Source organism: Lissotriton vulgaris, chromosome 11, assembly GCF_964263255.1.
Source record: "Lissotriton vulgaris chromosome 11, aLisVul1.2, whole genome shotgun sequence".
Classification (NCBI taxonomy): Eukaryota; Metazoa; Chordata; class Amphibia; order Caudata; family Salamandridae; genus Lissotriton; species Lissotriton vulgaris.
In genome coordinates, this window is record NC_141699.1 from 140,628,003 (window position 1) to 140,653,849 (window position 25,847).

Sequence of the window (25,847 nt, forward strand, 5' to 3'; positions counted from 1 at the left end):
ATTTTATTTTGTTTTAAATTGTTTTTGAATCAGGCTCACAGTTTCTAATATGCTAAAAGCTCTACTGTATACTATTGTAAATATGTTGTGTATATTCACCTTTATTTATATTTACTTCCCAGCGGACATATTTTCCCCATATTATGCAGGATTGGTAATGGACGGGATAGTTGTGCAGAAGAGCTTGGATCAGGTCTCCGGTTCAGTGGGGTTTTTGTCATTATTTTCAGTAGTAAGGTAAGCAGACTGTGTTCTCTCTCTCTCCTTTGTCTACTTATATGTGACTTGCTTAGTACTAGAGGAAGCAATTTGTTGATGTCTGATGTTCTCTGCATGTCATGCAAAATTCATCAGAGGTATTGTGTATTGCCAAGTAATGTGTTGTCTTCCTCCTACCGTCAGTGCTTTTTCGGCTGGTGTTCGTGTCTACTTCTTCAGCTCAGCTTACACTAGACTGAACCTGAGAATTCGCCATCTCCTTTTTCATGCACTACTTTCCCAAGAGATTGGGTTCTTCGATGAATATCAAACAGGTCTGTTGGCACCATAGTTTGCCCAAATTTTGTCTGGGAGCCTGTAACCCGGGACTTCATTGGTTTCCTGGCAGTGTCTGTGGTGTGTGTCCTGTTATTTATTACTTATTTACAGGGCCTTAGATACTATTGCACTCTAATGACTAGAAAGAATATCTGTCTGTCGATGCTGTTCTCCAATTTTAGGGTTAGGGGTGAAACGAAGGTTGTGTTAGTGATCGGGGTGGAGGACCTCATGAGAGGTAGCCATTGGGAATGTGGTAAGCAACCAAAAAGTTCAGAAATTTGTTAGTATTCATAAACATTACCATTGATTGTTCACATACACCTCAAACACTTACATTTAGTATTTAAATAGGATGGAGTAAGCGTGCAAAAACCTTCAAATACTCCCATATTTTTATGGTGCAAAGCAATAGCTTTCTTCACATGAAAAATTTAAAGGAAAAAAAAGATGTTACTTGTACAAATTCACATTTCAGAATATTTACCCCTACTTAATTTTCACTCTGTGGACAATGTGAGTGAGTGTGCATAAGGGAAAATATGTTACTTGTACAAATCTACTTTTCGGAATACTTACCCCTACCTAATGTTCACTCTGCGGACAATAAGAATGAGTGTTTTTAAGGGAAGGGAAGAGAAGTACAGCTAGAACTCTATGACTTTGGTAGACTTCTAGGTTTAATCCTAGGGTTTTTGTAAATCCCCTTGAAGGCATAAATCTTCATTTATTTTCCGATTCTTTGTTCATCAGGCTGAACCAGAAGGAGGCAAGTAGCGCTGTATAAAACATAAAGTCAATTAAATAGATCTCTGAGGATGGCCATGAACACTCTGTCATTTCCCCTGGCTTCTCAGTGGTACGGAATGCAATAAGGGACATGCCAGGGAGATTGAGCCTAGTTAGCTGAAAATCTGCAACAGTATTTCAAAATATCAAGTCCCTCAAAACACAAAATAACTATCCAAATTAGTATGAACTTTTCAGGGTGCCAAAGGGCAATTTTCCAAAGTCAAGAGTCCCAATTAACAAGCTGTGAGGGATCCTGTAGACATCAACTGGGTTACTAAATCAAGGAAACTAATAGACAAAGTGGAAACTGTGCATAGGTAGAGTTGAACTAAGCCTTCAAAGTATTCCAATGACCACTCTTCTGAAGAGGAAGTGGAAGTGCTCTTCAAGCAATTATGACAAGGCCCTGAACAAGCCATTCAAAGAATGAAGAACCTACCCCGAGAGTATGATCCAGTTCTTACACACTTGTGACAGTTAAAACCTCACTCACAGTCTTTTGATCCAAAAACCCAAACACAGTCTCATGACAAAAAAACACAAATGCAGTCTCAGGACCCTAAACACAGTTTGATGCCCACAGACCAAAATCAAGTAGGATTAGCACTAACCAGCAGAAGCAGCAAGTAGACATCAGCAGATGTCTACAGGCCGCTTCATTAGATGAGGCAACAGACAACAGAAAAAGACACTTTTATACCGTAATGATTGAACCTTACACTTACTTCTGTGCTGAGGCTGATCCAGTTATAGTATGTGTGTCCTTTCTCGTTGTACCCTTCCACAATCTGTGTTATTCCTGGCACATTTTATACAATCTATTAGAATTGGTGGTGCTATAACTGGTGGCCAGCCTCCTCTGCTTTTTTAGCACTCACCCAGCAATGAGAATAGACATGACCAAGAGGCATTAGTTTTAGTTACTAGTACATAGTATTGGTATTGGTACTGTACATGTGTAGCTAAATCACATGTGATGCATGGCATGGCATTCCATACATTGATCTCTAAAATAAATTAAAAAAAAGTTTTTCATCAAAACTTCACAAATGTGTTATTTTTGCGCAAGATGCAAAAGGGTCATGGGCAACAGTGCTACAAGCATGTTAATCATAAATAGGAGAGAAGAGCAGTGAAAAGGAGTGGGAGACCTTGTTGAATAACGTAGGAGTCCACAAGGTAGGGGTTGAACCCCAGTAAAAAAAAAAACAAGTGAGGTTTTCTTCTAGACTCCACCCAGCTCAGAGAAACAATTAACATTATGGTTTAAGATATTGTGATAAAAATCTTTTGGATTTTATGTGGTGTTTTGTGAATTAAAGACTATAGGACCTCGTTTAGAGGAGGGTAAGAATAGGGTTTCCAAAAAACAATGACCGTCTTCCCGACCTACTTGGTGTTCCATCGCTTAGTTGAGATGGAGGTGGATGGTGAATGAGCCCGATGGCAGAACATCCACAAGCTCTAGCATTTGGGTATTTATGCTGCTGAAAATGATGGTGCGCTGGTCACCAAGTAGTGGTTACCCAGCCATGTATAATCTACAGTGGTGTCATCCCTGAGAAAAGCAGCCATTAAGTTAATGGCACTCTCTCCCAGAACAAGCTTTCAAGTATCCATGAAGTGCTGAGAGGAAACTCCTGGAGAGCAGGGCCACTTGACATATGGATACCCACACATGGCGGCAACGATGGTGTTGTGCTGCATGGGAACATCTGCAACAGAGTTTTCTAACTTCCCCAGGGTGATGGTCATCTCCACTGGGGCAGCAAGTTTGTAGAGCAGTGGATCTTTATCTGCCAGTGGCATGGAGATGTGATCTCACCATACAGGCAGATCGACATTTTTTCAAGTTACACTTAAAATAAGGACCGCAGACCTGACCAGTATTTGAATATTCAGCTGGTGATCTGTTTACAGAAGTCTCTTTGCGTGAGTAGCTTCCGGAAAGGCTGATCTTCATAAATCAACCAAGTTCTGGAGGTTCTGTATGAGTCCGGGATGTGTGAAGTGCAGTCCCTTTATGTGGGTAGCATCCGGTCACTGTCGATCTCCGCAGAAGCAAATAGGCTATGGAGCTTTTTGTGTGGGGCTGGGATGTGCGAAGAGAAGTCATTGTGTTTGGCCTGCTTTCAGTCAACGTTGGTCTCCACAGAATCTAATGCAGTATGGAGCTTCTATGTGAGGGTGGGAAGTGTGAAGTGGAGTCACTTTTGTGTCAATAGCTTCCGTTCACTGCTGATCCCATAGAATCGACAACCGTATCGAGATTCTGTGTGTGGCAGTCCCTTGTGTGGTTCGCTTCCGTGGTCACTGCTGATCTCCATAGAATTGAGTAGGCTATAAATAAGGCTCCCTTTTATTCGTTTTTACTGATTTTTACAGCTAAACAGAGAAAACAATGTGCTTCCTTTCTCTTTTTATTTTTAAATGTAGAAATGTACAGAAAATGTGGCTTCCCGTGTGTGACTCGCCATACTGTCTTTCATGAATTTCAGGCCAACAGCTGAGCAGATAGGCACCATAAGGAGTTCAATAACAGAACGAGATTTCCTTAAATACAGAGATGTGCTAACATATGTTTGTAGTATAAAACCAATATTTACCTGTGGGTGTAATGTTTTGTTATATTTGGCAGCTTAATTTGCTAAAATATGTCGGGCAGCAAAGTATGAGTGCATGTTTAAATAAATATGGGAATATACTATTTTACAACTTCATTTATTTTCGAAATACATATGGATGAATACCAATAAAATGGCAAAACAATAAATATGAATAAATACAGATGGAAATGTTAAAAAACATAAATACTCTAAAACCACCAGGAGCCCTAGGTATAAAGCTTCTGTGAGCGGTTGGAATGTGTGCAAAGTGCAGTCCCTGGTGAGGTTAGCTTCCGGGCATTGTTGGTCTCCATAGATCAAACATGGGATGCAGCTTCCATGCGAGGCAAGGATGTGTGAAGTGCAGTCCCTTTGTGTCGATAGCTTCTGATCAGTGCTGATCTTCATAGAATTGACCAGGGAGTGGAGATTCTGGGTGAGTTTGGGCTGAGTAGAAGGCAGTACCTTTCTGTAGGTAATTTCCCATCAGGTCAGATCTTCGTAGAAGCAACCAGGGTATGAAGTTGTGAGGCCAGGATTGCAATGGACAGTCTCTTTCTTGAGGTAGCCTCCACCTAGTGTTATCCGCTAATCTCCATCTTTGATGATCTAGGAGACATCATCTCACGCTTGACCGCGGATACGGGAAAGTTGAGCGACGTGCTTGCAACAAATGTGAATCTCTTCTTGCGGAGTGCGGTGAAGGTCCTGGGGATTATCGTCATCATGTTCAGCATCTCCTGGCAGCTGTCTCTCGTCACTATCCTGGGCTTCCCCATCATGCTGCTGGTCTCCAAAGCATACGGAAGTTATTACAAGGTATGGAGAACACTCAATCTTACCTTCATGATCATGCATCGTTACATTGTGCTTATTAATACATGCAAGAGGATGTACTAGAGCTAGATGAACCTACTACAGGGGTTTGCATGTCTTTAGGGCAGGAGGTGACATATACCACAAGAGAAGGCAAATTTGCTTTACACTTATGTCTAGAGCCAAGTTGTTCCACAGCATCAATATCCAAACTAGGTCCAGATCCATGCCATATTTTCAGGATATCGACATAAGATACATTTACAACTTTTACAATAATGGAACACAATTGCCTCCAAAGTTATCCTGAAAATCTGGCTGGGATTAGCATCACCTGCACCGAGTTGGGACACCTAAGGATGACTATGGTGTATGAGCGTTTCTTAAACTCTTCATGGATGTGACACCATGTAATCAAATTAAACAGTATAGCTACATCACTACCTCATCTTTCAATATTACTATGTTGGTTATGATTTATAGTTGGTTGAGGCATGTTGCGGCATGGCAAGAGTCCCATTGCCTGTGCATGCATGCACGCGATTGGGCAACACTCACTTAAAGGGAAGCGAGGTTAGGAAGAATTCAAATAAGGCATTGAATGCAGAGAAGGAGAACTGCCAGTCACGACAAAGACAGAACTAGAAACGGGGACAGGAAACGTAGCAAAACCAAAATATTCAGAGGAGAAAAAAAGCTACTCCCAGAGAGAAAAAAATTAAGATTTAAGAGAGTCTTTTGATGGAAAAGAAACATAAAGGATTGGAAAGGGGACTAAAGGAACAAGAATAAGAGGACAGAGAGCTTGAAACATGGGGATGTAAACATGAAAGCGAAAACTGCTTAAAACAGACTACAAAAACGGGAAAGAAAAATGAAAACGTTGAGCAAAAGATAGTGTTGTAACGTGGTATTTTCCCTTTCCTATGTTCCCCCTCCCTTCCCCACCTATTGGTACAACCTCAGATAGAATGTTGGAGTGAAGCTCACCTTAGAATGTTGGTGAGCCCACTCTGTTAGTTGGCACTGAAGGATCTTGATGCTAATAAACTTCTTCTTGCCACAACTCTTGTGTGAGCAGCATCTTTACAAATTGGCGACGATCACCGTGCTGGGGACGGTTGGATCCTTTCCCCAGTTTTTTTTGCCAACTACAAACGGCGGACAGCGGTTGCGGGCATCAATGCCTAAGTGATCTTCTAAGCAAGTTCGTGCCGCCCCTCATTCCTGGAACCTACTCTGGCGAGCCTCATCCTCTTGAAGTGTACATCAGTGTGGATGCCGCCTCCTGCAATTTATTTACTTTCCCGTGGCTTGTGAAGTTATCGGAGCAGTGGCTGACAGGAAATTAGTCTGTTTGCCCCGAGGCTCTATGTGTTACGCCTCCTGCGCGGCTCTTGGCTGACTCTTCGGCTGTTGTGGAAGTTATCGGAGCAGCGGCTGTCAGTAAATTAGTCTGTTTGCCCTGAGGCTCCGTGTGTTCCGCCTCCTGCGCGGCTCTTTGCTGACTTTTCGGCTGTTGTGGCGCTTCCGGAGCAGTGGGTTGCGAGAAGGAGCGCTGCTGGTCTGACCTCTTCGTGGAAGCGGCGTCATCGAGGTAGGAGTGCCTTATTCATCCTCCGCCCCCTCGCAACGGCAGTCCTTTGCCGAGGAACACCCATTTCCTTGTGCCGGCCATTAACTCTTGACTGACAGAAAATTTTGTGCTCCAAGGCGTTCCTGTAATTCTTGTGTCAGTTTCCTGACGGGCGTTATTACTGCAGTTTCCTGACTGTCAGTTTTCACTTCAGCCGGTAACGCTCATTTTCGATCCTGCCCTTTACCGCATCTTGTGAGTTTTTTCTGCATTATCCTTATTTCTGTGAGAAACAGTTTTTCTTCACTGATTGGCACAGTTGGGACTATTGATTTTGAATTCGCTGCCAACAGTTTTTCTTCACTGATTGGCACAGTTGTGACTATTGATTTTGTTCTCCATTCATTTAACGCTATACCATTGACATTTCTTCAGATTACTGAGTAGTTTTATTTTCCCCTTTATTGATAGTGTTGGCTAATTCCTTTTGCTAACTGGCACTGCTATCACTCCTTTTACATTTACTTACCATTTCTAAAGCTATTCTAATCTATTGCTTCGCCCTGCTTGCTGAAATTTTTCCTGCATGGTTATATTTCTATGGTTTCTAACGAACTCTTTCTTACTCAAACCTACCTAAATCTTCCCCTTTACTGTTTTTTTTTACTTCATCTGTTATTCTTTCTATTTTATCTGTTTCTAATTGTCTTTCTTCTCTTGCCTTTGTCTTCATATTCTGCTTCCTTTCTTTTTTACGCTATATTCTATACCCTCTGAGTATTTCTTCCTTTCACCATGTCTGCATTTTCTATGTCTCAGCCACCACCATTTCTTGATGATGCAGGTGACCCCCTTATTCCCTGGAAGAAATGGTTGCAATTATTCGAATCCTGTTTGATTGCAATTGGCGGTGACAGGTTTTCAGCTGTGCGCAAACAGCACATTCTACTTCACAATCTTGGCAAACAAGGGAGAAGTGTGTTTGAAGATTTTCCGGAGGTGGTTGGAGGGGATGTAGATCCTAATGCGGTGGTGAGGGACCTGTTCAACTTGATGCATATGAGATTACTGTAAAGAAGTTGGAAGAACAATTTGGAGAAAGAATTAATATAGTTCTTGAGCGCCATAAGTTTTTTTTACGCACTCAAGGAAAGAATGAAAAAGTAAAGAATTATATTGCTGTATTAAGAGGGTTAGCATCTACCTGTGAATTTGGTTTGCTTACTGAATCTCTTATCAGGGATCAATTAGTCAGGTGTACATGTGAAAAGAAAATTCAAGAGAGACTATTAGCTGAAGCTCCTGACTTGCTGAAGGCTATTGATATTGCTATTAGTATGGAGCACACAAACTACTGTATGAATGAAATTAAGGAAGCAACAGATGTCAAGCAGATTTCTGATAATGGGGTGCACAAAGTAATTAACAAAGACACCAGATCTAAACCACTTCCACTAGACTCAGACAGGCAGGGTGCTCAAATTAACAAACTAAGATGTTTTAGATGTGGCAACCCAAACCACTTAGCCAACAATGTCAAGTGTCCTGCAAGGAGTGTAATTTGCAGCAATTGTAAAAAAAGGGGTCATTTTTCAAAAGTTTGCCATGAAAAGAAAAACACTACTCACATGGTAGTCCAAGATCCGATACCTCAATTGAGAGAAGACATCATTTTCCAAGTTCTGAATGTAGGAGAAAATGACAGTAATTATTATCCTAGTTGTAAACATTTTCTGGACAATGTTTCTTATGAGGTATTTGCGGATTCATGTTCCCCCTACACTCTTATAAATGAGGCCTCTTTTCATGCCAATTCTGGTCACAAAGATTACAATCTTCTACCTCCTGATGTTAAACCAGGCGGATACAATCTGGATTTAATACCCCTAGTAGGCATGTTATTAATGCACATCAACTTCAAGAACAGGTCTACTCTGGGAAAAGTGTATATCACCAAATCAGGGTCTAATCTGTTAGGGTGGAAACATCAAAAGGATCTTGGTATCAAATTAGACCCCAATGCACCTGAACCTGTGTTACTCATTGATAGACCTTGTGTGGGAAAAGAAGTTTGTGAAAAATTTCCAGAAGTATTCACAGGTAAGTTGGGGCAGCTTAAAGGGTTCCTCCATAAAATTAAACTAAAATCCAATTTTAAAGCGGTCGTACACAAGGCTAGATCGGTCCCCTTACTGTTAAGAGAACCTCTACAAAAAGAATTGAACAGACTGGAAGAGAATAAGATCATAGAACGCATTGAAAGCTCAGAGTGGTTGGCCCCCATTGTGGTAGCTGCTAAAGGGGGGAGGGGGGAGAGGCATTCGTCTCTGTGTTGACCTCAGGGATTTGATGGCGAACATTTGGGTGGATACACATCCCCTCCCAAACATCAATGAAATGCTGACAGTCATTCATGGAGCCAAATATTTCACGGTGTTAGACCTATCCTCGGCTTACCACCAGGTGGTCCTCCATCCAGATTCAAAGCACCTTACTTCCTTTATAACTCCTTTTCTTGCGTACCAATTCTCAAGACTACCGTTCGGGCTTGCCTCTGCAGCCGCTGTGTTTCAGCGTGTAATGCAACACATCCTCCAGGGTCTTGAGAAGTAATTTGTTTCCAAGACGATATACTTTTGTATGGAGCTTCGGAGGAAGAACATAACACTATTCTGGAAAAGGTGTTGACTAAACTCAGCAAGGCTGGTTTCACGACCCAAAAAGAAAAGTGCAAAGTAGGTGTGGAGTCCGTGGTGTATCTAGGACACATGATATCAAGTGAAGGCATCGGACCCAAAGAAAGCTTAGTGGATGCTGTCAAATTGGCGCCAGCTCCCGCTAATAAAGATGAACTGAAATCCTTTTTGGGATTGGTGGAATACATGTCGAAATTTGTCAAGAACTTCGCTGATCAAGTCCAACCCCTCAGGGAACTACTCAAGTTAGGAACTAGATTTGAATGGAACTCAGAACATCAACAGGCATTCCAGCAGGTCAAAGATGCCATCTGTGATGCCCCGATTCTGCACACTTTTGATCCCAATGCTAAGACGACTCTTTCTATCGATGCCAGTAACAAGGGTCTAGGCGCTTCTTTAACCCAAATAACGAATGGTGAGGAAAAGGTAATAGCTTTTGCTTCCAGGACCCTGAAAGCTGCGGAGATCAATTATTCCACGATCGAGAAAGAAGCCCTAGCCTGTTATTGGGCTATACGTCACTTCAAGTATTTCCTGTGGGGGATTCCTTTCCATTTGATAACGGATCACAAACCTCTACTTCCCTTGTTTTCCTCCAAACTTCTAGAAAACACCACCCCACGCATTGCTAAATGGATTCTAGGGCTCCAGGGATTCAATTACTCCATGGTGCATATCCCTGGTTGAAAAACTTCTGTGGCAGATTGCTTGTCGAGATTGCCAGTGGTGGATGTTGATCACAGCATGGATTCTGTGGAGGAAACCATTCTCTCGATTGAGATTCCTGCTATCAATAAAGAAGAGTGGGAGGAATCGCTGTTGGAAGATAACACACTCATCAAGCTAAAAGAGGTTATATCCAGAGGCTGGCCTAAAACCAAAGGTGAGGTTCCTGAGGACATCCAGAATTTTAGGATCGTGAAGGATGAATTATCAGTGGTGGAGGACCTGGTTCTCAGAGGCAACAAGATAGTTCCCCCTGTGGGAATGAGAGATCTCATCATCCAAATTGGCCATGGAGGTCACCCTGGATGGAACCTGACTAAGAGCAAGATCCGACAAAGTTATTGGTTCCCTAATATGGATTCCATGATTGAAAGCCAAGTAAAGAACTGTTTGGCATGTGGAGCTAGTGATAAATCCAAAGTTGTCCGCAAGGCACCCCTCATTCCTATCTCAGTACCCTCCAAACCTTGGGACAAACTTGGGATGGATTTAATAGGGCCATTAAATCACTTACAGTATTCCCAAAGATTTATGTTTGTTCTCATCGATTACCACTCGCATTGGATAACAACGAAAATGGTTTCCACCATCACCACTACCTCTTTAATAGAATTCCTTAAAGAGATTTTTTCCAAAGAAGGCATTCCCAGCGAATTGATTACAGACAATGGGGTACAATTCATTTCTGATGAGATGAAAGAGTTCCTGACTGAATTGTCCATTGTTCACATCAAATCTCCACTGTACTCTCCGAAATCTATTGGGTTAGTTGAAAGAGCAAACAGAATGCTTAAGGAGTCTACTCAACTTGCAAGATCGACTCAAGAACCAGTTGAAGAGTGCATAAGGAAAATGTTGTGGTCATATCACATTACCCCTAATTCAGTGTCTGGAGTTTCCCCATTCATTTCACTCAAGGGGAGTAACCCTGGTTCTAAACTTACGCCCAATTGGTTGAATGGAGGATCCCCAGTTTGGATAGACAGGGACCATGTGTCAGAAGGTAGAAGAACATCAAGCGAAATACAAAGATAGTTATGATGTGAAATGGGGCACTTCTGACAGAGATTGGAGGGTAGGGGAATGGGTGGTAGTCAAAAAACCCACACTGCTCAAGTCCAAAGCTTCATCCTTCTCGAGACCTCTTAGGATTAGGAAGGTTCATAATAACTCTGTTGTGTTGGAAGATGGCAACTTATGGAGCATGGATAACTTGGCTCGCTGCACTAAGGTTCAGGTCTCAAGGCCACCGGACAATGGTGACTCTGGGGACATGCACAGAACCCAAAGTGAAGCGAGATGCACACGCCAACGCAGATGTCCTATGTGGCAAGCCGATTACAGTATGTAATATATGTATTGTAACCTCTACTCTGCTGTTTCCCACAGGTTCTGGTACCTTTGCATTCATTGTATGCTCTTCTCTTGTGCTCCCCAATATAGGGAGGTGTGTTGTAACGTGGTATTTTCTCTTTCCTATGTTCCCCCTCCCTTCCCCACCTATTGGTACAACCTCAGATAGAATGTTGGAGTGAAGCTCACCTTTGAATGTTGGTGAACCCACGCTGGTAGTTGGCACTGAAGGATCTTGATGCTAATAAACTTCTTCTTGCCACAACTCTTGTGTGAGCAGCATCTTTAGAGATAGCAACGGAACATTGCAAATAAAGAAATGCGCAAAAAAATGTGGTAGCTGAGGAGAGAGTCACAGATGGACACAAGCATAGTAATGGGAATATGACATTAAGAGAATGAAGAGGGAAAATGAAAAAGAAAGGTATGTGTATGTTAAAGAACAAATGAATACCAGACATATACAGAGATGTACTAGGATAGTGGAAAAATAGACACAATAGTATGGGCCCTTTTTATGTATCGCTTGGGCGGATGAAAGGCTGAGTCCGCTCTGCCTGGTAGGACAGCTGTGATGACCTCTGGTCTTTGTTGGTGAAGTTTAGGTGAAGTTCTGCCTATTTCAGGAAAATTTGATTCGAACAGTACATAAAAATACTGTGACGATACTACAGTTAATCAGTGCTCTGTCATTATGCTATAAAAAGACTGCTACGAGCAATATTGTTTAAGAATGTTATTTCCGTATTATATGCCACATGAAAAGAATTGTTAAAACCATCAGTATCTGGGTCTTTTCAAACCAAGAGGCAAGGCCTATTTCATTGTTAATCTTTTTTTAGGTCGAAGATACCAGACAGCAAAGATGTTTGGTTTGCTTATGATTTTTTTGTGGCAAAGCGGGATGCTTCCCTCGGAATGCATTTCGCTCATTGCTTATTATTGTTGTGTTATGTAAAAACAACTTATAAAGCATGTAAATTGCCCATAGGTGTCTCAGAGCTAATTGCTACAGAAGGTATGCCCTGGATGAAAAACCCTCTTAATTGAACAGCCATGTTTTTATTTGTTTCCTGAATGACAATAAAATTGGACTGACTTTAATCTGCGAGGGAAGAGCGTTCCACAGCTTAGTCGTGGCAACTACAAAACTTCTGTTGCCCAATTAGATCTGTAGGTTATTGGGATGACAAGAAGGTTAGCACCTGCTGAACGCAGGGATCTGATGGGAGTGTATAACTGGAAAGAATTCTTCAGAAATTCCGGGCCTATGTTGTGAATAGCTATATAGGCAATGCAGATTGCTTTGAATTTTGTTCTGCTTCTTATTGGCAGCCAGTGAAGCTGTCTAACCACCTTAGAGATAGATTTAAATTTCGGAGTGCCCAACAGTATCCTAGCAACCGCATTCTGCACTAACTGCAGCTTACTCAGAACCATTTCCTGTGCATTAATCAAAAGGCTGTTACAGTAATCAACTTTGGACATAACCAATGAAGATATTAGCTTTCTCCTGGCATCGATCGGGATAAACTGAAGCAGTTTCTTCACCATTTTTAGGACATAAAAAGATGAGGCGACCACTGCATTAGCATGATATTTAAAAGACAGCTTATCGTCAAGAATGACACCCAGGTTCTTGGCTTTAGTGACTGAAATTAGGGCGATCCCAATTTCTCTGGCCCCTAGCCGAAGACCACAACAGAGATACATGTCCAAAAACCATTACCTCTGTCTTGGATGAATTTAATTTAAGGCAGTGTCTTGCCTTCCAGGCACTGATGGCCAACATGCCATCATGGAAGCTAGCCGATACGGTGTCCCCGTTCTTATGAACGGCAAGCACTAATTGGGTGACATCTGCTTATGACGTGAGAGATAATCCAAAGGATTATTGGCTTTGTGGTTTGTAACTCCCAGTTGTTTGCTTTCTATTTGCTGGCTTATTTTGCTTTAGGCTTGCCAGCTTGAGTTTGTCCCTCCCAAGCTCATGCCTGAGTAGCCTTTTGAGTACTCGTTTTCTGTAAACAGGCCTTTCAATCTTGTTCATATCTTGTCACATTTGCTGTGCATTCAAAGACAGAGGTCAATTTCTGGATCTGTTTTCCGAGGGAGCTTTGTGTTTACTTGTCTTTCTCTGACTTCAAAGTGAGAGAATTTATGTGACAATCCTGCTGAGTTGCCAAGCGAGGGGAGAGGGTATAGAATATTTTTTTCTAGCACACAACCAGAATAAACTGTGCTGTTATTTCAGAATAGATCAGAACTACAAAGGTACAAATTAAGCAAATTATTATGTCGTTCTGGAGTGTGGTGGAAACAAATATTTGACTACGATTAAAACACATCAGTACTGATGATATTTCCACACATTATCATTTGTGTGCATTAAAACTGTATGTCTCTGCAAATGTAATGGTCATTTCAATTGATTTTGGCAGTGCACTACTGCACCATTCATAGTCCACTTTATGCCACTCCACTTTACAGCACTCCAGTCTACAGCACTCACTCCACTCTCTGCTCCTCCACTCTATGCCGCACCCCTCCATTCTAAGACACTCACTCCATGACACAACATGCCACTCTACTAAACACCACCGTACTCTCCGCCGCTTCACTCCACACCACTTACCCCACCCCATTCCAATCTGCCCCACTCAATTCTTCTCCACTCAAGACTCCGCCACTCCACGCAGTCTAACTCACTCAACTCAATCTAACCCACTCCACTTTACTCTACTTAACTCCAGTCCAAACCGATCTACCCCAATCAACCCTACTCCAGTCTACCCCACCCACAATCTACCCCACTCCACCCTTCTCCAGTCTAACCCACCAAAACCTACCCCGCCCAACTCCAATCTACACCCATCTATCACACTCCGCTCCAGTCTAACCTCAAACTTCCCCACTCCACTTTAACTCCAGTTTAGCCCACTCCAATACACTTCACTACAATCCAGTCTACCCCATCTCACTACAATCTACCCCAATCAACCCCACTTCACCCTAATGTACCTCACTCCAATCGACCACACTTCACTTCTCTCCAATCTATCCAACTCAGTCTAACCCAATCAACCCCACCCCAATTCCATCCACCCCACTCCACTATACCCCGAGCTACCACACTCCACTCTAATCTACCCAACTCTGCTCCAATGTACCCCACTCCACTCTACCCCACTACAATCTACCCCTTCTCAATTTACCCCACAACAATCCGCTCTACCCTCCTCCAACCTACCCCATCCCACTCCACCCCATCCCACTCTACCCTATCCCACTCTACCCCACTCCACTCTACCCCACTCCAAACTGTCCCACTCAAATCTATCCAGCTCAAATCTACCCCTCTCTAGTCCAGTCTACCTCGTTCTAGTCCAATTTACCCTGTTCCACTCCAATATACTCAACGCTAATCCACCCAATCTACCCCATTCCATCCTACCCCACTCCACTCTATACCACTGCACTCCACTCCAAGCTACTCCACCGCACCCCACACCACTCTTCCCCAATCTGCCCCACTACACTCTATCCCAATCTACCACAGTCCCCTCAACCTCAATCTACCCCACTCCATTCCAGTGTACCTTACTCCAATCCACTCAACCCTAATCTATCCCATTACACTTCACTTCAAGCTACCCCACTCCACTCCACCCCACTGTTCCCCAATATGCCCCTCTCCACTTTATGCCAGTCTACCACAGTCCACTGCACCCAGTGTACCCCACTATACTCCAATCTACTTCGCTCCACTCCAATCTACCCCACTCCACTCTACCCCACCCACTTCACTTCAATCTACCATGCTCTAATCTACCCCAATCGACCCCACTCTAATCTACCCCAATTCAATCCACACCACTCCACTCTTCCCCAATCTGCCCCACTTCACTCCAGTCTACCCCAATATATCTCACTCCACTCTACCCTAGACCACCCCACTCTACCTTAGACCACCCCACTCCAATCTTGCCCACTCCACTCTTCCCCACTCCACGCAGTACACCCCACTCCACTCCAGTCTACCGTAACCCACCCCATCTACCTCGTCAATTTACTCCACTCCAATCCAGCACGCCAATCTACCCCACTCTACTACACTACAATCTACCCCACTCCAGTCTACCTCACTCTACCCCCAATCTTCTCTACCTCAATCTACCCCATTGTACCTCACTCATTACCCCAGTCTACTCCACTGTATCCCAATCTACCCACTCCATTCTACTAAAATCCAGCCCCTTCCACTCTACCCCAATGTACATCACTCCAATCTACCGTACCGCACCCCGCCAACACATCCCCACCCCCGCCACACACATCCCCACCCCCGCCACACACATCCCCACCCCCGCCACTAACTTATAGCCATGCTGAACAGCAGTCACACTGTTGTACAACATGGCTAAAACACATTGCCCCAGTCAATAGCTGTCACATAAGTAAGGCCTATTGGCTTTGCCTATGCTTGTTCAGGTATTGTTCCTGTTACCCTATTCATGGAGTGTTAGGACGGCTGCTTATTTATTTTTTCGCCGCCAAATGCTTTTGTGGAGCAAACACGGCCCGAACTTTAGAGCTGTGGGATATCAAATATATTCCCTCTCCTCTTTTTTTCGAAAACCACTTTTTACCTTATTTCCACAGAAGACACATTTTACTTTGATGCCATCTAGAGGCACAAGCGGTAATCGCAGCGCAGTGCAATTGAAATATTCAGTATTTACAATTCGACATCTGGAACCCTCAACAACCGGCTGTTTTCCTGACGAGAATCCCTGTCATATTATATCTTCTGCCTTTCCTCATACGCGCCCACGTGTGATTTAGTTTTCATGGATCATTTGTGCAGGGGTAAGAAGAGCCGCATCCAACATTGCTCTCCTCTCTGTCTACAAGTTTCCCATTCAGTGTTGAAAAAAACACCACCCATTGCCCTGCTCCATATCTCGTCACTCAATAATACATTTCAGGGAATAAAATGCCCGCATCCTGTTCGCACAGGTCCCTAGGTAACTCACAGCGACATTTTCCATAAAGCAGTGCATGGTGCCAACCCCCTCCTTCCTCATTAAAACTTCCGCAGTCCAACTTTGATAAAAGTAGTAGCTGCAATTCTACCACCTTTGACCTCCATCTAGGCCTTTTGAACACCGCTTAGCACATGAACTGTGTTCTCAGCTTTCATTCATGTGTACTTGTTTTCAGCTGTGCACTGTTGTAATTAGCGCCTGTGGCAATGCATCTAGCTCAGGTGGCAACTGTACAATTGGTTGTAATCTGGTAGAGTGGAGTTTAACACAGAGTGCTGAATACCCCTTTGTATGGTCTGGCTTGACTCTGCAGCTCTCATCAGACTACTATGCGCTCCGCCAACTTGTTGGGAGCCAGGAGTGTACGCAGTGGCGGCACCACCACTGAGGCGGAGGAGCATCGCATCACTACCCAAAAGGAAAAATCAAATGATAGTAACTTAACGTTATAATCATTTGATGTATCCTAATGCAGTCAGTGACGTGGCGTGGCTTGCCAGAGCAGGGGGAGGAGTGGTGTGCACTCCCTCTAAGTGCTCATGAGGGCCGGCCAAACAATCATGTGCACTGTGCATGTTCTCCACCATGCTGCATTACACAGCCTGGTGAGGAACATGCACAGGCTCCCAGTTCCCGTCTGAGCGCCGAAAGACGGCGCTCAGACCAATCACAACGCTACATTGAACTCTGCCAATGGCCTACAAATCTTGGAACCATTCTCCCCCCCCCAAGCACACAAGAAACCTCAGAATCATTATCGCCAACAGTTGGACATGTCTTCACAAGTCAACACATTCACCACGTCCTTCGTTCGCACCTTGAGTATGCTGAAAAAGATATTCAAGTTGCTACCCAACAACACTAGGAAAACTGCCACCCTAGCCCTCATCACCAGTAGACTGGCCTAAAGAAACACCCCTTGTGCATGAATAACCAACCAACTCATAAAAAGACTTCAGACCATTCAAAAGCAGCAGCCAGACTGGTCCTCAACCTTCCACGTTGGTCTCACGTCACATGACACCTGAAGGAACTCTACTGGCTCCCAAAACATAAGCACACAATTCAAGCTCATCACAAACACATACAAGGTATTACACAATATAGGCCCAGCCTAACTGAACACCCGTGTGCAGTTCTGCCAACCCACCAAGTACCTCCGCTCAGCTGGACTCTCACTAGCACACATCCCACACTTACGTAAAAGCAGATCAGGAGATTGTTCATTCTTGTTCCCCACTCCTAAAGTGTGGAACAACCTCCGCCTCCAAATTAGAGCCTCTTGCTCTATTCTTGAATTCCTCAAGAAGTTGAAGACCTGGATATTCGAGTGAGGCTCCCTGAGGCCAGCAGCCACATCCACCTGCCAAAGCGCCAGGATACCCTCACAGGTGATAATGTGCTATACAAATACACACAATACAACATTATAACACAACACTACCTAAAACTACATTAGAAAAGAGTTGCTTGAAAACTGGGAATTTGAGCACCGTAACTGTGTGGGAGGGATTTTATCTGCACCATTTTTATTCAAGATGGGAGTAAATATTGCTTTCATAAGCTTTTTGAAGGATGCGTTTTTACTGAGAGAAGCTTTGGTTATCTTGGTGATGAGTGGACTAGGACAAGAGACAAAGACGACCATCACAAACTGCCCCGTAAATAATGTGATATTTATCGCTCCTTACTCTGTTTGGTTTAAATGTATCGAATACCACCCAAGCACTAGTTTTGCAGGAATAACACCCATTTTGTTGCTTACTGCACCAAAATCTGCATGTTCTGATCAATAACCTGTATTTTTCCTCTAATAAATGTTGGCAGGTTTGCTCTGCCAATATTGATCTCAAAGCTCATTATTGCGATATGTGCAGTAACTGCAGTTACCGAAAATATCGCAATTAACCAGGCCGCTTGTAATGAGGGCCCCAGGGTCTGGTAAAAGTTGGGTGATAGTGGAGATCTGCACATTTCTGCAGGAAGTGCACAGTCTAGAGGAAAATCCAGAGCTAGAATTTAAACTTTCAGGAAAAAGAAGTACAGAGAAAATCCCACCAGTGGACTGTCCTTTTAATTTAGCATCAACACTACACTCTCAAACAAGCCTACGTTCTTTTTTACCACAGTGGGGTTGCAGATGTCTTTATGGATAGAGGAACTTTGAAGAACAATAATATCTTTGTCAGAATGTATAACCTTTAACAATTATAATAAACCTGGTAACGTTGTTGTTGTTATTATATTTATTATTTTTATTATAATTATTTTTATTGTTGTACTTATTTGGAGTAGTGTTGCTTTATTTTGAGGAATAATAACATTAACATTATTAATAATGTTATTACCCCTCATCAGGGAGAGTAAGCGCTATTATTATTATATTTAAGTTTATAAAGCGCTCAGCTACCCGTAGGTTTCCCGGCGCTAAAACCAACAAAAGGAGAGGAGAAGTCAGAAGGGAGGAAGCTACATGTTGAATAGCCAATGTTTTACCTGTTTGCGAAATCTGAGATAGTTGGGTTCTTTTCGTAACTGAAGGGGAAGAGAATTCCAAAGTGAAGGGGCTAGCCAGGCAAAAGAACGGCCTCCCATTCTGGCTTTTCTGATTCTAGGCACTGAGAAAAGGTGTTGGTTAGATGAACGCAGAGTGCGGGGGGGAGGGGGGCAATGGTGGTGAACCAAGGATGTGAGATATGGTGGGGCCAGACCAGTATTTATTTTGTGCATGATGCAGAGAGCCTTGAATTTCGTGCGGTTTTCAATACGGAGCCAGTGTAGTGTGCAGAGGGAGTTAGAGGTAGGGGAAGTCTTAGGTAATTTGCAGAGCAGTCGTGCTGCCATATTCTGGACTGTTTGCAGTTTACGGATCACCTCTTTGCTGGCGCCCAGGAGAAGAATGTTACTGTAGTCTAGTCTAGAAGTGATTAGAGCCTGGACTACAGTTTTCTGGGTATCCACAGGCAGCATCCAGATGATTTTGCGCAACCATTTGATGATTGTGATGCAGGTGGAAGAAGTTTTGACCACATGGCTTTTCATGGATAACTGGTCGTCGAAAATCACGCCTAAGTTGCGTGCTGATTTAGAAGGAGTGGGTGGAGTGCCCGTTTGAGCGGGCCAGTGTTGGGGTCCCCATAGAGTGGTATTGTGGCCAAACAGAAGAAGTTCTGTTTTTCCCCCATTCAGTTGGAGTTTGTTGTCCAGCATCCAGGCTGCGATACTGCTCAGTCCTGAACAGAGGGCGGATGAGGAGGCATGAGAGTCTGAGGATAGAGAATAGATGATCTGGGTATCATCTGCGTAGGAGTAAATGGTGAGCCCAGCTTGCTCCGCAATAGACGCCAGAGGTCTGACGTATAAGTTGAAGAGCAAGGGGCTCAGGATGGAACCCTGTGGGACTCCATACGCAGATGTAAAAGTTTGGGAAGCGGATGAGGAAGAGAAGACTTGGAAGGTGCGGTTGGATAGGAAGCTAACAAGCCAGTTGAGAACTGAGCCGGTGATGCCAGATGATCGGAGGGCATTGACAAGAATGCAATTATGAACTAACCCGTATATTCACATTCTTATTAGTAAATAGTATTTCTTTTTATTCATGTTATTATTATTTCTGCTATTGCCGGTGTTATCTTGAATGTTTTATTAAACAACAACAAAATAATAGTTTGATAATACTAATACACACAATATTAATATTTGTTATTAATTGCAATCACACTACTAATAGTAATTATAATAACAATATTAAAGAATTGAGGCTGAAGATATTGGTCCTGATAATACAAAACTGGGGCTCATTTTGGTGTGAGAAATAGTAGGTTTAAAATATAGAGCCAGCGATCAGACATACAACAAAAGAAGCAAGGGAGATATTTTCATATTATAGTAAAGGGAATAGATTCCCACTTGCCCCTTGACCCGAGTGCCGTAAAACGACTACCAAAAGGAACTTGCTCAATGGAGTCAACGGGCCTGATTTAGAGTTTGGCAGACTGTCCCCTCTATTTGGAGTCAGGCAGTCCATCGTGTTTCCGACAACCGTGTCCCTGCTAGCTCTGCCAGCGGCAACCCTACACCCACAGCCCAATGGAGTTGAGGTTATTGGTGTATCAGACCATCCGCACTTGTTTTGAGTTTGGGACGCCAAGGGAAACCCAGGCGTTCACAAACATATATATATATTTTTTTAAATGACCCCCACTCTCTGGGAGAATTCTCCCAGGATGTCAGAATCATTAGTTAGTTTGTTATTCGGGCAGAAACTCCCACTTTTGTAGTTTGTTTTTGAAAAACAAAGCAGTTTGCTGAGCCACCACATGAAACATGGAGGCCACTTGGCAAACTTTCAGTGCGTTCTGGAGAGCCGCTGTGGCGGCAGCTCTTCGAAAGGCACAGCGATCTTGGCAGGGCCGGTGAAGATATCTTATTATGGTTGGAAGTAGGCCAGCCATTGTGATGGAGGTAAGTACCTCTGCCACCCTGACAGACAACAAACAGGCTGGGCGTCATACTCTAAATGAAACCTAAAGCCCAATAGGATCATCTCTTTCATCTCATTTCTCAGCAGAGTGTATATTCTCTTTATAGAAACGTGTTTTTCTTATTATATTATCATTATTAGTTTTATAATGAATATTATTACGTCTCTTTTAGAAACTTGCCGAAGGCGTTCAGGACGCTCATGCAAAAGCCAACAATATTGCAGTGGAGGTACTTTCAGCAATGAAGACAGTGCGGAGCTTTGCCAACGAGGAGACAGAGGTGAAACTCTACCAGGAAAAACTGCAGCAGGTGCACCTTTTGTGCAAAAAGGAAGCCAGAGCAGCAACTTTCTTCACATGGTCTGCCAGTGTAAGTAACTCGTGTTCTTACTTTTACAAATTATGGGAAACATAAACTGTAGTAAAACACCAATGCTATTTGTGATTCCAAAATCTTTGTTCAGGCCAAGGTGGTATGGTCAGTTACCACAGTATCCCAAAATAACTGCGCTATTTTTGTTCTGCGTTTAATATAAATGTTATTTAATTGACTGCTTGTTTTGGGCTTTGGGCTAGAGCTGCATTTTATTGGAGGCATACTTTTTATTTTTAAATGGATATAAGTTTTCATAACAATTGTGAAAATAACTTTTTTTCTTTTGAGGTCTGCTGGGTGTTGCCATTTATGATTTACATTTATTTGGTCTACGTAGGTTTCATTGGTATTTTGAGGAGCAGGAAATGATGCCAAGGGATATAATCTAGGGCATGTCAGGTCCCTTAAAAATCACTTTATGTTGCAAAATGCATATGGTAGAAAGTCTTAAAATGCACTGCAAATGAATTTGACAATTAAACACAGACACACATGCTGCTCATATGGAGGCTTTCATGTGTCAAAACTCAAGACTCACAAGACTGCTGAACAGAGAAATACAACATCGAAAGAGACACATGACATTTGTTGTAGACAAGAGCATTATCCTCCCAATCCGGCTTCAGAAAAAACCACAGTACGGAAACCGCCCTCCTCGCCGCAACAGACGACATCCGCACCTTACTGGACAAAGGAGAAACAGTAGCCCTCATCCTCCTCGACCTATCAGCGGCGTTCGACACAGTCTCCCACCGCACCCTAATACGCAGACTCTACGATGCAGGAATCCAGGAAAAGGCCCTCGACTGGATCTGCTCCTTCCTCTCCGGCAGTACGCAGCGGGTCAGACTCCCCCCTTTCCTCTCAGACCCCACACCTACCACCTGCGGAGTCCCCCAGGGCTCCTCCCTCAGCCCGACGCTCTTCAACGTCTACATGGCTCCACTTGCCCCCATCATCAGAACCTACGGACTCAACATTGTGTCATACGCAGACGACACCCAGCTCATCCTCTCCCTATCCAACGAGCCCAACACTGCCAGACGCAACTTTCGAGAAGGCATGGAAGCCGTCGCCAAATGGATGAAAAACAGCTGCCTACAACTAAACACCAACAAAACAGAAGTACTCATCATGGGCCCAAACCCCGACGCCTGGAGCGACACCTGGTGGCCCAACCCCCTCGGAAACCCGCCAACCCCCACAGACCACGCATGCAACCTGGGAATCATCCTGGACTCAGAGCTCAAAATGGACCGCCAGATCAACTCTGTCTCATCTTCCTGCTTCCACACCCTCCGCCTTCTTCGTAAGACCTTCAAATGGATCCCCTTCGAACACCGAAAGACAGTCACTCACGCCCTGGTCACCAGCCGACTCGACTACGGCAACGCACTCTACGCCGGAATAAACAAAAACCTAATCCGCAAGCTACAGGACATCCAGAACGCCGCCGCAAGACTGGTCCTCAACCTGCCAAAACACTGCCACATCTCCCAGCACCTGCGCACACTCCACTGGCTCCCCGTCGAGGCGAGAATCACCTTTAAGATGCTCACCCACGCACACAAGGCCCTCCACGGCACCGGACCAGCATACCTGAACAGCCGACTCAAATTCCACGCACCCCAAAGGACCCTACTATCAGCCCAGCTTTCCTACGCCATGGTCCCTCGCACCAGAAAGACCAGATCGGGAGGCCGTTCCTTCTCCTTCCTCGCGGCCAAAGCATGGAACGCCCTTCCGCTCCATCTCAGACAGACAACATCGCTCCCCATCTTCGCAAGAAACCTCAAAACCTGGCTCTTCGACAGACCCCCTCCTTGATGGAATGGAACCTGCACCCCACCCCCCCTCACCCCCCTCACCCCCACCCCTAGCGGCTTGAGACCCTCACGGGTGAGTAGTCGCGCTTTAACAAACTCCTGATTGATTGATTGAAGAGCATTGAGGTAAGCACAAATAGATACCCGGTCAATATCGACCATAGATGCTCCCCTAGATTGAGTCTAAGAAGCAAACACTGCTGATGGTACAAACCTAAATCACAGTCAGAAGAGTGACTTGGGCTTTGTCTTTGCCATAAGCCCAGGTAATAGTAAGATGCACTCACCTGCTAGAGGTTTCAGTTAGGGGCTTCTTACCCTGATGACAAGGAACAAAGGATGCATATGGAGTGTCACAGAAAATGTAGCTGTGCGGCCATCCCCAATTCTAGGGAATGTAGCCCTACTTATTATCTGCTGAAGAAACCAGGCGGAGGAAGGGAATGGCAACACCTTAATTCATGTCAACGCTTGGAAGAAACTGTAGATACAGAACCATGCTCAAGATCCCACTGGTCTTCTGACCTGTGTGCAGATATGAGAGTAACAGAAGTTCACCCTAGTAGATAAAACATTCAAGGATGATTCCTTTACAAATGTGGCTATCTGCAAGATCTGGAGCATTAGAGGACGACTCCAGAAGTGACCCGTGACATGGATGTAGACTTTAGCTGCCGATCTACTGAAAAACTCCTCAGGTTTTTGGAATGCAGTGATAGAATATGCCATCCGGTCTTACAGAAAGCAATCTATGAGCCTAACATGAAGCCCTCCTCGAGAGGTTTAGAACCGTATGGGCATTGAAAAAAGAGGCAGGAGATCTCTCACATAACAGTAGTAGTAGAAAGAACCCCCGTAATGCGCATAAGGGCTTAGAGTGGATGACCACCTTGAGTGTTGGGCAGCTAGGGCAACCTTTGAAGACAGCCTCTATCTTGGCAGACCAAGCTGTTCTGCTTTCTGCCATTTTCTCAACCTCACATAAGAGTAGGAGTGAATTACCCCAGCAGGGGCCACTGACGTCTGCTGGAGACTAGGAAACCAGCAATTCCTCAAACAGCAGGAGCCGGCCTTTCCTCTTGATCAATGTCAGGACCCTTCCAATGCACACAGTAGCGCTCTAGGCATACACATTGACATTGCATCCAATACGAACACCCTACTATTGCTCCCTCAGGTGCAATATGATGGACTCATCACGTTGTTCCGGGATGCCCAGGCAGTGAGCCGCCTCATAATTCATGAGGGATAATGTATATTCTGACAACTCAGCTGTCTCTCCTAATGACAGGAGGTTGCTGAAGAAGGTAATGACTTCTTACTAGCTGTAGTACCTGGCTGCCTCCAAAGAATCCAAGAAAACCTGTGCATTTTAGGTACTTAATATCACCCTCATCTTTTCATGCCAGCTAGCTAAAGGCTCCTGGGATCCAGATCTAAAGCTATAGGGAGGTCCTCTCCTCCTACCACCACGTCAGGTCCCTGGGATGGACCGAGTCACTGGAATTATGTAGCCATTATCCGGGGAGGCAACAGAGTACGTACCTTTTCTAAAAAGATGAGGCCATGTCCCCGTTGAACCAAAGCTACTGACACTACTGAAGCTACTGCTGAACCAACACTGACCACCCCCGAAAGTAGGAAGCATAGTTGGTTCTGAACAGTCAGTGCTTGATGAAGAGGATGAAAAACCATTCCTGAGGCTGTGTTGAGCAAACCATAGTGACTTGAGAAGAATGAAGAGCACGGAACATCTCCATGCCCAGAGCAGTCCAATGTGAAGGGACCACAGTGGTTAAATATAGACAGGGGTGGAGAAATACTCTTTCTGTGTTAACAATTTAAACCAAGGGTACTTATCCATGCTGATAAGAGAGAAGGGGAATAACCTGAACTGAGAGTTTCCTGACAGAAGTGTGAAGCTCAGAAAGCTTTGGCGGAGTGTGGATGTTACTATCCTGCCTGTCTCTAGGCACCAAAAAGTCAGGGATACTGCAAGGACCATTCTCTAAATGCTCTCATTCCTGAAGAGAATGAATTTGAAAAACCTATTCATGTCCTTCAGGTCAATAGTAGAGCAGAATTGTATGAAAGGTTTGTGACTAAAAGCAAGCTGAATTACACTCCCACCCCAGATCCTTCCAGGGACAGTAGAATAGCACAATTTTCCTCTAAATCCTGAATGCCCTGTCTGAGAGATTACTGTTTTGACATGTTGCAGGCCCATTGAACTTACTTTAATGAACGGCTGGAGCCTACCCTCCACTAGTAAAATAGGGGTTTGACCTGCCTATATTCCTATAGCCAGTAGGACTATGTGATGAATAGTTATGTACCCCTTTGAAAGTATAATAGGTCTACAACTACATCATCTGCCCGTGGGAGGAAAGGCAGACCTGGCTAGAAAAAATATGCCACAGGGATAGTCAGTGGGATGAAGGTTGATGCCAAGATTGTGCAGCGGGTCTGAAGAGCCTATAACAGATAGACAAATTATTTACTTCAAGTGTTTGTTTCACAATATCCTCTATCATCAACAGTAAAGCTTTTGTCTGAGGAAGGCCACCTTCAAAAGCGTAATCAACTGAGAAAAATCTGCTGCTCAGGAAAAAACATTGAATTGACGCCCTGCTGCCACTCCAGAGACGAGCAAAAGAGGCGGTGCTAGGTCTGGCCACGGCTATGCTGGAAACAAAAGAGCGTTGCAGTCATAGTAGCCCTGCAAAGCCTGGAAATCTTTCATAAGGTATGGAACGATATAGGAACAATAGGTTTCTGACTCAGTGGCAAAGTACCATGCATCTTTGTCAGAGAAGTCTTGATCTGATCAACAGAACCTGTCACAACTTCATTCTTTGAAACCACTGACATGTGATGCTGGGAAGTCCACTCCCATCATGCTCTACATCAGATCCCTCAGTAGTCTACACGGAGGACCAGAGACCTTCAAATAAATGAGTTCTTTTAACCTCACCTTACAGATTCCACAATGAGAGAAAGTCCAACTG

The 25,847-nt window shown here is 44.0% G+C and overlaps 1 protein-coding gene across 3 annotated transcripts in view; it reads left to right on the forward strand.

Moving 5' to 3' along the window:
• Positions 1-25,847, forward strand: part of ABCB9 (ATP binding cassette subfamily B member 9) — a 198,698-nt gene that overhangs the window by 75,505 nt on the left and 97,346 nt on the right. For all 3 annotated transcript variants that reach the window (XM_086942937.1, XM_086942939.1, XM_086942938.1), the window contains exons 3-6: positions 123-237; positions 403-533; positions 4,549-4,754; positions 20,810-21,007. In XM_086942937.1, coding sequence (XP_086799063.1) covers positions 123-237; positions 403-533; positions 4,549-4,754; positions 20,810-21,007 — 650 coding nt within the window. The remainder of the gene's footprint in view (positions 1-122; positions 238-402; positions 534-4,548; positions 4,755-20,809; positions 21,008-25,847) is intronic.